A 13,550-nucleotide genomic window follows, 5' to 3' on the forward strand; every position below is an offset into this window, starting at 1 on the left:
CAGGGACAAGTTCATGTTCAAGTGCTCCCAAGTTCCATTTATCGGTCACTTATTGACTAGCGAAGGATTGAAGCCTGACCCACAGAAAGTAGAAGCTATCTGCAACATGCCCAAACCGGAAGATGTTCAAGCGGTACAGCGCTTTGTTAACACAGTGAAGTACCTCTCAAGGTTTTTAGAAGACCTGTCCGATATGTCTGAGCCCCTCCGCAGACTTACACATAAAGGTGCTCCTTGGAAGTGGTCTCAGGAGCAAGAAGAAGCCTTTACAAAGATCAAGAAAGCTGTGTCCACTGCTCCAGTGTTAAAATTTTTCAATCCAAATGAGCCAGTTGAGGGTGAAGGAGATGCCTCAGAGAAAGGAATTGGCTTCGCCCTTATGCAAGAAGGTCAGCCTGTAACCTATGCGAGCAGATCTCTCACGAAAGCTGAGCAAAACTACTCACAAATCGAGAAGGAGCTACTTGCACAAGTCTTTGGCATGGAGCATAATCACCAATATGTATACGGCAGAAAGGTTACCCTGTGGACAGACCACAAGCCTTTAGAGATAATCGCCAAGAAACCTCTGGCTGCAGCTCCAAAACGTCTACAGCGTCTTATGATGAGATTAACGCAGTATGATGTGGAAATCAAGTACAGACGTGGCCCTGAGATGTATCTTGCCGATACACTTTCCAGAGCGTACTTGCCCCAGGAACACCACCCAGGAAAGGCAGATCAAGAAGTGGAGAGGATCCATTCTGTAAATTTCCTATCAATATCTGAGCCACAGATCCAAGAAATCCGCGAAGAAACTGCCAAAGATCCTGTCTTGCAGACTCTTAAAGCAACGATTCTAAATGGTTGGCCTAGCCAAAGAAAGGAACTACCTCCTGAACTGCATGAGTACTTTAAGGTCAAGGACGAGTTGGCGACACAAGATGACATTATTTTCAAGGGTCCCAAATGCGTCATCCCGAAAAGTCTAAGACCCAAGATCCAGGAAAAGCTCCACCGATCCCACATCGGTATTCAAGGTTGTTTAAGAAGAGCCCGTGAAGTGGTGTATTGGCCCAACATGAACAGAGAAGTGACATAATTTATCTCAAAATGTGAAACCTGCAACACCTTCCAGTCTGCCCAACAGAAAGAGCCTCTTATTTGCTATGAAATCCCACAGCATCCTTGGGAAAAGATTGGTTGTGACATCTTCACATTTAATAATCAAGACTACCTGTGTACCGTCGACTACTTCTCCGATTATTTTGAGATTGATGAGCTACGCAAGTCAAAGACAGGTGCCACAGTGATTGGAAAGCTTAAGAAACGTTTTGCCACCCATGGAATTCCAGATACATTCCACAGTGATAATGGTCCACCCTTTTCTTCAAATGAGTTCTCAGCCTTTGCAGCAATGTACGAGTTTGAACACGTCACCAGTTCGCCGGAGTATCCGCAGAGCAACGGCAAAGTGGAAAATGCAGTTAAAACAGCAAAAAGCCTGATGAAGAAATCTGCTAGTACAAACTCGGATTTTCAGCTTGTATTGCTAGATTGGCGAAATACACCAACAGAAGGTATGAAGAGTTCACCAGCACAACGATTGTTCAGCAGGCGCACAAGAACACTGCTGCCGACCTCGAAGAAACTCTTAAAACCCCAGTTAGTCACAGATGTTAGAGAGAGGAAGTTACAGAGGAAAGAAGTTCAGACACGCTATTACAATCAAAATGTCAAAGAACTTTCCAGCCTCATCAAAGGTGATGTTGTACGCATGAAACCACAAGCCTCTGATGGAAAGCAGAGATGGACAAAGGCACAAGTTGAGCAACAAGTAGATGTCAGATCCTACGCTATTAGAACAGAAGATGGCAGGTTGTTCCGAAGAAACCGGAGACATCTTCGGCAGTCCAAGGAACCGTTCATGCCCAAGGATGGGGACATTGAAATTCCAACTCCAATTCTGAACAGTCCACCAACCAAAGCCAGCACAGAAACCTTATCAGGAGAAAACAGCACAGGACACCCAACAACACTGTCCAGAAACCAACCAGGGCCAAGATCATCAGCTACCCGTCCAGCCCCATTGACTGAGTGCCAAAAGAGCAATGTGGTCACACGCAGCGGACGCTCTATTCGTCCCCCTGACGACTTAAAAGACTTTGTTCAGACTTAGATCTTTACATTTATTCTTTTTTTGTTTACTGTTCGGCCAAGTTTGTGACGAACATTATCATTGTGTTTCTCAGATTATTTCCGTGTGCACCTGTGCGAATATTTTTATTGGAACCGTTCATTGTTTCATTTTCTCTATAGTTCCAGTTGTTTCTTAAAAAAAAAAATAAAAAAAAAATAAAAAAAAAAAAAAGAAGGAAAGGTGTAACGTTATTGTCACGCAATCGCTTGTTGTCATGTGACTCTTGTTAGCCAATCACGTTAGTCTTACCTCGTGCTAGGATTCGCTTGCACTGTAAGTTCTTCGTTCTATTAAACATTAAGATTCCAACTACCTTGTGATAGTTTATTTCACTGGAATCTCAACAATATATGCGATAGATTTGGAGCATATGTAATTTACTGTACTCACTCTTTTTGCGTAGAACCGGTTTGTCGGCGATAGCGTCATAATGGCCCCACTTGCATCAGTACTGTCGGGTTGATCAAGGCTGAGAAATCTTCGTGTTTTGTTATACACTTTATGTTCTCTATAGAACCATCAACCACTAATTTACCGATGGCATTTATTACTTCATGACAGCAACGCAACTCCATTGCGTCCTCCAAAGCTTCGCCATGACAGTGTTGACATTTGCACCTATAAACATCGAGAATCGCTTAGAGATCATTGTAATATACTCCATAAAAACTATGACATAAGGTTCTTACCATTCGTTAACGTTAATCTGGCCTTCAAATCGAGCCTCTAAAGTAGATGGTCGAAGGCCATCGACGTCTGTTTCTTCGTCTCCGTCTTCTAGATCTTGATCGCTATCGCTGGCTAGCGGTTCGTCTTGATATGGCTCCTCTACCATATTTTCTTCTTCGGAATTGCCTAATGCTGCACGAGATGATGAGCTTGAAGATTCTGAGTGGTCGGATTCATTACAGGATTCGTCTGAATCACTAAAACTCTGGAGGTTTTCTCTGGACATGTTCGATTCGCTTTAGTATTCTTAGGATAGGTACACCATATGACATCACGCATAAATTAACTTACAAATATTCATTACCAGGCTCCGGTAAGATAATGGCCGAAACTAGCGCAGTTTTGAAGGGAAAAAAGTATATTAAATTTCTTTGCAGAACAAATCTAAATATTTCAGGCGTGAACCAAAGACTATAAACTAAGAAAATTCATCGAAAAAAAAAACTTGTCATATGCACTTTAACAACCACCTCACGCTCTGTTATAAGTATCTTTTTGCATCAACACACTTTTAAGGTTACTTCCCACCTTCGCGGGTGCCCTTCGGGGAAAAAACTCGTACGCGCACTAGTTTCAAGAAAACCTTAACAAACTATACATCAAAAGAAAGCTTAATAAAGGTTGTCACGAAAACCGCTAAGACCCTCGAAAACTAAAACCTATAACCTAAGACCCGTCTTAGTTTTCGAGATTATGAAAACTAAGACCCCGTAAAATCGAATCCGTCGAAATATAAAGTCCAATTGTAACCAAAACAGGTCTAATCTGTCAAACTATCTCCTTTCCGATACTTTCCAGGGAGTTTTAGGTCAAATTTAACGGTAACTTTAGGGGTCTTAGTTTTCGTAATTTCGTATTTTGCGAAACGAAACGAAACGAAACAAGGTTCGCAGACAATTTCTTTAGGCGCTCTGTAAATATAGTCTATTAGTCAGCGAATCTTGTTTCGTCGATTACCAATCGGCCGCTATTGGTATTTTGCGAAACAAGGCATCTAGCGAGAACATTATTCGAAGACAGGGAATAATTTCTTGTCGCGTATGTAAGCCAGTATTTGCTTTATCTAACAAGATAATTTTCGGGAGGAGAGCGCTTAAAGAAATTGTCTGCGAACCTTGTTTCGTTTCGTTTCGTTTCGCAACCATAAGCCGGCCGTTATTGGTATTTTGCGAAACAAGGCATCTAGCGAGAACAGTTTTCGAAGAGAGGGAATAATTTCTTGTTGCATCTGTAAGCCTGTCTTTGCTTTATCTAGCAAGACAATATTCGGGAGCAGAGCGCCTAAAAAATTGGCTGCGAACCTTGTTTCGTTTTGTTTCGCAAAATACCATAAGCTAGCCGTTATTGGTATTTTGCGAAACAAGGCATCTAGCGGGAACAGTTTTCGCAGGGAGGGAATAATTTCTTGTCGCGTCTATAAGCCTGTCTTTGCTTTATCTAGCAAGACAGTATTCGGGAGTAGAGCGCCTAAAGAAATTGTCTACGAACCTTGTTTCGTTTCGTTTCGTTTTCTTTCGCAAATTACCCGGTAAGCCCTTACGCTTACGTAGCTTTCTGTGCGCGCCAAAATCTAATCTTCGCTTTGTAGTGAAGTCTTTCACAATATGGCCAAGGTTGCAGAGAACGTTAAGTTCGTGGACGACCTCCAACAAGCGCTTAGAGAAAGCTTAGCTGTGTTTCCGGTTAGCCAATTAAAATCTGAACAAAAACTTATTGTAATGTACTCGCATGATGGCGTGCGGACGTGTAGCTGAAGGCTCCACGAATTCCGCCGAATTTGTTGCCACTGAACCTTCTTCATCTCCCTTAAACCAATATCTACATTGGGACGACAAACAAAGTCTATTCAAGTGGAAAGGGAGCCTAACACAACTTCAGGAATTTTGTTCGAAAGTCCTAAATTTGGAAGTTTCTGCAACCGCGAGTCCCTCTGAAAGGTCCAGTTCTTTGAAGTCGAAGACAATCACGCTGGTTTTATTTAACAGTACCGGTACCCTTCAAGTCCAAGGTCCGGATACAAAAGCAATGAAAGCCAAACTGAAGAAGCTACTCCAGATACCGACTGATGACGACTCAGTTATTCTCGTGAATGAAGAAGCTTCTACTCCGGCGTTTAACAAGAATGCCAAATCAGTACAAGAGGAGTTGGACTGTCTGAAATCTGAAGTGCTGAACTTATGGGCTCAAATAAAAGAGAAACCTAATGAGGAAGACCTGAGATCCGAAAATTCTCGACTTAGGGAGATAATTCTATCTTTGAAGGAAGAAAATAAAAAGTTAGTCCAAGAACGCGATTCTTTAAGTTTTGCATTACAAATCGTATCCAGAGAAGCAGCTACTCAATGCCCTTCAATGAGTAACATCTCTAACGAACATACCATTGTCCAAAATATGGATGAGTCAACACCTTGCGCCAACAAAGAAAAAGGCTTCATTGTGAAATCAAAGAACAAAAGAAAGAAATCGAAAGGTAAAGGAGGTCCTAATAACACCCTGACAGGAAAAGAATCCGAACCCGAAAAACAACCAAAAGAGCGCACAACCCTGCTCATAGGAGATTCGATGATCTCAAGAATACCTGGAAAAGATCTGGGAAAAGCAGTTGGCCACAGGGTTATCGTCAAGCCTTTCTCGGGCGCTACGACGATGGCCATGAATCACTATCTCAAGCCAAATCTGGAATCTTCGCCCAATGAAGTGATTTTACACATTGGGACTAATGATCTTAAAACCAGGGAACCAAAGGCTGTTGCGGAATCGATTGTGGATCTCGCGAGACAGATCGAGGGCACCTGCGATACTACAGTTACGCTGTCGGAGCTTGTATGCAGAAAAGATAAGCTGGACCAGGCAGTGAAAACAACCAACAAGCATCTAAAGAAGTTCTGCCATCAAAATGGATGGAAATTAATCCATCATGAGAACATATCTCATAGTGGACTCAACAAAGGTGGACTGCACTTAAATTTTAAAGGTAATGAGCAGTTTTATGATAATTTTAAATCGCACCCAGAATGAGATAATGTGCTGTCCGTCAATGCCGTGCGGGATCAATTAAACAACCAAAAGGCCGAAAAATCTGTCTCAATATTGCCTCCTTTGCGCGGTTTTAGAATGGCATCACTCAATATTAATCAATTAATTACTCATATAGACGAATTAAGAATCATATTAGCAAACAGTGATATCGATATTGTTTCCATAAATGAAACGAAACTGAACGAGAGTATTCGAGATCAAGAAGTTCATATTCCGGGATACGAAATAGTTCGCCGCGATAGACTAACAAAATGCGGCGGAGGGGTATGCTTCTATGTAAAAACTTCAATCAACTTTACAGTACGAAATGACCTACACATGGATACACTAGAAAATCTTTGCTTGGAAATCCATAAGCCAAATTCAAAATCTTTTGTGATTGTTACTTGGTACAGACCACCTGACTCTCCTATTGGCATTTTTTCACCTTTTGAATCCCTGATTGGGAGATTGGATAGTGAAAATGTAGAACTTTTTGTACTGGGAGACATGAACTGTGACATGATCACGACTCGATATGACAATAACACATCCAAATTAAGGAGTATTGCTGATGTCTACGGACTCGAGCAGCTTATCTCTGAACCGACGAGGATAACACCCACCTCATCAACTCTAATTGATTTAATCTATACCAACTGCTCGGATAAGATTGCATGTTCGGGAGTTTGTCATATCGGAATAAGTGATCATAGCATGGTGTATGTATATAGAAAACTTGCCCTGAATGGGATGTCTAACGGACATAATTCTATTACATACAGAAATTTCCGAAATTTCGATCGCCAAAAGTTTCGTTATGATATTCTATCTCAATGTTGGGATAATGTATACGAGTCTTCCAACCCAAACGTGATGTGGCAGCAATGGAAATGTACATTTCTGGCTATCGCTGACAAACATGCCCCACTGAAAACGATGCGCGTTCGTTCACGGAGTTCTCCGTGGATTACCTCTGAATTGAAAGACCTTATGCATGATAGAGACATATTAAAAATCAAAGCTAGCAAGACAAATGATCCTAACGATTGGGCATTATTTAAGAAACAAAGAAATCTAGTCAATAAGCAAATACGCTCAGCTAAGCAAGCTTATTACCAAAATAGTTTTAATAAGCAAACCAGCGACTCCCGAAAGACCTGGCAGACTATAAACGAGCTAACTTCTCGAAAATCTGGGAAAACGCCAGTGGCGTCACTAAAAGTGAACGGATTAACGATAACTAATCCGTTGGAGCTATCAAACGAATTCAACAACCACTTTGCTAATATTGGTCCAAAACTTGCCAGTGAGATAAATTGTGATAGTGGTAGCTATCAAAGATATCTTACCGCAACAGATAAACGGTTTAAGCTCCAACCCACCAATCCAACTAAAGTATTTTCACTTTTAAATAAACTGGACAAGTCAAAGGCAACAGGCCTTGACAAAATATCTGCTAGGCTTATCAGGGAATGTGCTGATCTCATTTGTGTGCCGATATGTGATATTTTCAATCAATCTATTAGCCAAGGGACGTTCCCAGACGACTGGAAATATGCAAGGATTACCCCTCTTTATAAACAGGGTGACCGCGGTGATGCTAACAATTACCGCCCAATATCGGTGATTCCAATAATGGCGAAGGTGTTTGAAAGGATAGTTTATGAACAGTTATATGCCTATTTGGAAGAGCACGATATTTTATGTCAAAACCAATCAGGGTTTCGTGCTAATCATTCAACTGTAACAGCTTTGTTGGAAGCGACAGATTCTTGGGCATATAATATTGATAACGAGAAAATCAATGGAGTCATTTTTCTAGATTTGAAAAAAGCTTTTGACACTGTTGATCATCAGATCCTTCTATCGAAACTAAACTATTATGGTATACATGGAAAATCTTTCAGATGGTTTCAGTCATATTTGGAAAACCGAACACAAAAATGATAAATAGACAGACACAAATGGGCTTCGAGTGGGCATTCAAGTAATGCAAGTTCGCGTTTCTTTTAAAGACAGACGATGACGTGTTTGTGAATGTTCCAAGAGATAACTCCTCCTTGAGAGATCCCATTACACCGAGAGAAAATCTTTACGCAGGCGGTCATTATAGGAGCCCTTGGGTTCTGAGACAGGGTAAATGGAAGGTAACCCGTGAAGAATACAATGTTACGTTCTATCCAGACTACTGTTCTGGATTTGGATTCATTTTATCTGGTGATGTTGTCGTTTCATTTGTTGAAGTTTTGCCAAAAAAATCACACCTTGGATATGCACATTCTTATCCAACTTTCATATTAAATTTTCTCGTTGCTAAGTAACAATGTCTTACGTGTTACACTCTGACTTGCTGTAACTTTAACTCCCCAAACATGTTTCTCAAAACATTCATAATGTTAATCTCATTTTAGTTTTATTGGATTGTAACTCGAAACTTTCAAAGATTTAGAAAGGTTATTTTGCGATAGGTGACCACTTTGACTGCACCATTTTACCTGTAAGACCATTTTTCCTCAAGACCACTTTGACTGCATCATTTTGCTGTAAGGATCTCTCACTCGTGAGAGATACTTTTAGCACGAGAAGATAAAATTGATATTCCCGGACGGCCATGTAATATCCTCTATATCTTAATGTTACTTCAATTTTAAAATTCACAAGTTTAAGATTCATACTACGGTCATTTTAAAGAGGGCAGGATGTGCAGATCGAAACTTTCAAAGATTTAGAAAGCGTTACCTACATGAAAAAATAAACAACTCGGGGAAATGTTTTTTAGAATAGAGTCCGATGTGCGTGGTTCAGTTTAGTCTATTTTATTATATAGATACTTATGAAATGCCACGATTTTTCCTTTTATTAAAAAATCATATCTTTATCGCGTGCAGTGAAGATACTATTTTAATCTTTCAAGTGTGAGGATATTAGTATCGCCATGGTTGCTAACATGACTTTCTCTTCTTCGTTAGCATTTTAACTTTTTGGAACAGAAAATACAAGTATTATTGTCTTATTTCTCCTTTAGAACCTTATATCGGAGTTTCATAACACTTTTGTGACAGGCATTTTGCGATAGGTGACCACTTTGATTGCACCATTTTGCTGTTTCAAAGATGAATAAAAAAATTGGGGTTTTATGTGGAAATTTCATCAGTATCTATAATATAAACAGAACACTACATGGCCGCCTGAGGATATGAGTTTTATCTTCTCGTGCTAAAAGTATCTCTCACGAGTGAGCGAAGCGAACAAGTGAGAGATACTTACAGCACGAGGAGATAAAATTGATATTCCCGCACGGCCATGTAATATCCTCTATATCTTAATGTTACTTCAATTTTAAAATTCACAAGTTTAAGAGTCATACTACGGTCATTTTAATGAGGGCAGGATGTGCAGATCGTTGCCAGAGAGAGTTCTGAACTGGTGAACCATGTGAACACGGCAAAGTAAAATCTAGTATGTGAATCAAAAACCAAAGACACGAGGATAGAAATGATCATTTTCTCCTCTCAACATATTCTCATATAGGCCCGCTTTTATATTGACTGGCTGTTTGTTCTTACCATCCATGCTACGGCAATTTCAACTCCGTTGTCTCTGACAATGTACACAATTTGAATAAAATATCAAGTGGACGGCTTCTTTCCCTCATACAGTCGTATTATTGGAGGATCAAAACCATTCATCTAGTTGCAAACATCATTTTTATTTTACAAGAAGGGGTGGTGTGGGGGGAGGAGGGGTTGGACCGTTGATCGCTTTGGCCCTGGCTTGACATACTTAACAAACAACCACCTCACGCTCTGTTAAATGCGCCTTCGTTTGCTTCTAAAACAAGCACAGCCTCTATAGGTATCTTAATTCTTAAGCACTTTGCATTAGCACACTTTGAAATTACCACGAACGTTTCGCTTATCCTTGGTGTGTAACCCTGGTAACCTTGTCACTCGAAAATCATTTGCTTTTTTCGTTTTTCAGTAGAATTGCCGCAGGAATATTTTTCACCGTTTGTTGCCTTTGCGCTTTCACAGGCCATGATTATGGGGACTTCAAAAGATATTTTTCGCTTATTCTTAACTACTTTGGCAATAGGTACGGCCCTATACAGCATTCAATTCCTTCTTCACTTTCATCCAGCTCTCCTCTCCTGGCCCCGGCCTCTATCTTCTGAATCGACATCAAAAAGGGATCATAAATTGAAGGAGTCAATTCAATGGATCACGTCAGCACCTCCATTTACATCCGCTAATCTCACAAATGGTGAAACTCCAATAATCAAACACAAGACAACGCTGGCTACAAACAGAGCTTGTTCCAAATATTACTATCTTATCATACTTGTTTCAACAGCTCCCGGACACTGGCAACGAAGAAATCTTATTCGCAAGACTTGGGCCTTCGAAAGAGACTCTTTCTTGCGATGGACGACAGTTTTTCTTGTCGCTCAGAGCAGAATACAAGCTGAGTCCATTGCATTGTTAAAGGAAGATAAAGTGTATGGAGACCTTGTGCGAGCAAACTACTATGATCATTACTGGAATCAGACCTTCAAGATACAAATGGGCTTCGAGTGGGCATCCAAGTATTGCAATTTTGCGTTTCTCTTAAAGGCAGACGATGATGTATTCGTGAATGTTCCCAGAGTTATCTCCTTCTTGAGAGACCCCACTACACCGAAAGAAAATCTTTACGCAGGCCGTCAATATAGGAGCCCTCCGGTTTTGAGACGGGGTAAATGGAAGGTAACCCGTGAAGAATATAATAGTACGTTCTATCCAGACTTCTGTCCTGGATTTGGATTTATTTTATCTGGTGACGTTGTCGTTTCATTTGTCGAAGCTTTTTCATTAGTGCCTCACTTCAGACTGGACGATGTATACGTGGGTATGCTAGCGAATCACATTGGGATAAAAATTACTAGCAACGAGGGCTTTGAACTCAGTAAAAAGCCACCTCGATGTAGACCAAACAACGGCACATTGGTAATGCATGGAATACTAGGAGATTGCCTCGTCAAGATGTTTAATCTAACCAGCTATGTGCGATATGTGTAAAATGTATAAAAAACAAACAACTCGAAGAAATGTGCTATTAGAGCAGAGTGCGATGTGTATTTTACAGTTGAACCTATCATCTAGGTCTTACTTTAATGTTAAAATTTTTCAAGTTTAAGAGTCAGACTACAGTGATATTCTTGAATGAGGGCGGATTGTGCACCGAGCTTGTTGCCAGAGAGTTCTAAGCTGGGGTCAGTTGTTCAAAGGCCGATTAGCGCAAACCCAGGGTTAAATTTTAATCCAGGTATCTTAATAATTCTTAAGCACTTTGCATTAGCACACTTTGAAATTACCACGAACGTTTCGCTTATCCTTGGTGTGTAACCCTGGTAACCTTGTCACTCGAAAATCATTTGCTTTTTTCATTTTTCAGTGAAATTGCCGCAGGAATATTTCTCACCGTTTGTTGCCTTTGCGCTTTCACAGGCCATGATTATGGGGACTTCAAAAGATATTTTTCGCTTATTCTTAACTACTTTGGCAATAGGTACGGCCCTATGCAGCATTCAATTCCTTCTTCACTTTTATCCAGCTCTCCTCTCCTGGCCCCGGCCTCTATCTTCTGAATCGACATCAAAAAGGGATCGTAAATTGAACGAGTCAATTCAGTGGATCACGTCAGCACCTCCATTTACATCCGCTAATCTCACAAATGGTGAAACTCCAAAAATCAAACACACGACAACGCTGGCTACAAACAGAGCTTGTTCCAAATATTACCATCTTATCATACTTGTTTCAACAGCTCCCGGACACTGGCAACGAAGAAATCTTATTCGCAAGACTTGGGCCTTCGAAAGAGACTCTTTCTTGCGATGGACGACAGTTTTTCTTGTCGCTCAGAGCAGAATACAAGCTGAGTCCATTGCATTGTTAAAGGAAGATAAAGTGTATGGAGACCTTGTGCGAGCAAACTACTATGATCATTACTGGAATCAGACCTTCAAGATACAAATGGGCTTCGAGTGGGCATCCAAGTATTGGAAGTTTGCGTTTCTCTTAAAGGCAGACGATGATGTGTTCGTGAATGTTCCTAGAGTTATCTCCTTCTTGAGAGATCCCTCTACATCGAAAGAAAATCTTTATTCCGGCCGTCATTATAGGAGCCGTCGGGTTCTGAGACAAGGTAAATGGAAGGTAACCCGTGAATAATATAACAGTGAGTTCTATCCAGACTACTGTCCTGGATTTGGATTTATTTTATCTGGTGACGTTCTCGCTTCATTTGTTGAAGCTTTGCCATTAGTGCCCCACCACAGAGTGGACGATGTATACGTGGGTATGCTAGCGAATCACATTGGGATAAAAATTACTAACAACGAAGGCTTTGAACTCAGTGAAAAGCCACCTCGATGTAAACCAAACAACGGCACATTGGTAATGCATGAAATACTAGGAAATTGCCTCGTTTAGATGTTTAATCACACCAGCTAGGTGCGATAGGTCAAAATGTATGAAAAAACAAACAACTCGAGGAAATATGTTTTTAGAGGAAAGTGCGATGTGCATTTTTCAGTTAAACCTGTTTTCCAAGTGTTACTTTAATTTTAAAATTCTTAAGTTTAAGAGTCAGACTACAGTAATATTCATTAACAAGGGCGGGACGAGCAGCTCGTTGCCAGAGAGAGTTCTAAGCTGGTCAACAGTGTGAGTAGTAGTAATAAAGTGAAATCGAAGACATTATGTACAAGTTCAAGATATGAGTACATGGAGAATAAATCACGCTTTTCTTTGAACATATTCCCTCGGGACCAATTCGTTATTGACTGGCTTTGGGAATTTTAATTCTGCTTTCTCTGTCAATGTAGAGAATTCCAGTTAATTTTCAAGTAGATAGCTTCTATCTCTCTTAAAGTTTTATCTCTGGAGGGTCATAATTATTAAACTTTTCAGCTGTAAACAAACAGACGTGTTATTTTTAGATGCTGTAAGTTTCTAAAGAAACTGTGGTGCTGCGGCGGTGGGGGTAACAAGGTAATTGGTTATATCAACTAAGTTGAGATTGTAAATTGGCGACCGTAACGAATAAAAAAGCTGACGTTTCGAGCGTTAGCCCTTCGTCAGAGCGAATGGAGGAATTGTGGGTTGTATGTGGTTTTACATGCAGAAAGTGGAGCTACGCCATTGGTGGGAACATGGCAACGAGAAAATCACCAATAAATTAGTGGAATGAAAAGCGTTCGTTGATACCTGTGGGATTAAGACTGCCGATTTGAAAAATTAACTTTTGTTAAGAGTTTGCGGCTTTCCGTGTTGCCTAAATGTAAGGAAAGACCGCAGATTGCCATATGTTGTTTAGAACGATTGGGTAAATTTAAGTGTCTAGCGACTGGTTTAGATGCGTACTGGTCATTCCTTTCCACGTCGAGAAGGTGTTCTCGGAATCGGTCATCTAGTCGTCTTCCTGTTTCGCCGATGTATAACTTTTTGCAGTAAGTGCAAGTTATGCAATAGATAACATTGACGGAGGTGCACTTGAAGGGATCGGTAATCTTAATGGATCGCTTGGGTACCGATATTTTCTGAGCGTTGTGAATGAAGGGACACGTTTTGCATCGTGC

General features: G+C 40.6%; 4 protein-coding genes and 1 pseudogene across 6 annotated transcripts in view; 4 read left to right on the forward strand and 1 right to left on the reverse strand.

Moving 5' to 3' along the window:
* The window catches only part of LOC111324507 (E3 ubiquitin-protein ligase rnf213-alpha), a 166,675-nt gene that overhangs the window by 74,511 nt on the left and 78,614 nt on the right, over positions 1-13,550 (forward strand). The window lies entirely within an intron of this gene.
* LOC148733407 (uncharacterized) lies at positions 2,327-3,227 on the reverse strand. The gene is made up of 2 exons (XM_088757418.1): positions 2,869-3,227; positions 2,327-2,797 (listed from the first exon to the last, which is right to left on the reverse strand). Exons 1-2 carry the CDS (start codon positions 3,132-3,134, stop codon positions 2,605-2,607), a joined length of 459 nt encoding a protein of 152 aa, XP_088613544.1. The 5' UTR covers positions 3,135-3,227; the 3' UTR covers positions 2,327-2,604.
* LOC111344923 (uncharacterized) lies at positions 4,640-6,270 on the forward strand. Its single transcript, XM_088756420.1, has one exon. The coding sequence runs from the start codon at positions 4,640-4,642 to the stop codon at positions 5,924-5,926; it is 1,287 nt and encodes a 428-aa protein (XP_088612546.1). The 3' UTR covers positions 5,927-6,270.
* Positions 9,959-11,194, forward strand: LOC148733408 (beta-1,3-galactosyltransferase 5-like). The gene has a single exon (XM_088757413.1). The coding sequence runs from the start codon at positions 9,967-9,969 to the stop codon at positions 10,984-10,986; it is 1,020 nt and encodes a 339-aa protein (XP_088613539.1). The 5' UTR covers positions 9,959-9,966; the 3' UTR covers positions 10,987-11,194.
* LOC148733409 (beta-1,3-galactosyltransferase 5-like) lies at positions 11,411-13,187 on the forward strand (annotated as a pseudogene).

This window comes from Stylophora pistillata, chromosome 4 (genome assembly GCF_964205215.1).
Source record: "Stylophora pistillata chromosome 4, jaStyPist1.2, whole genome shotgun sequence".
Classification (NCBI taxonomy): Eukaryota; Metazoa; Cnidaria; class Anthozoa; order Scleractinia; family Pocilloporidae; genus Stylophora; species Stylophora pistillata.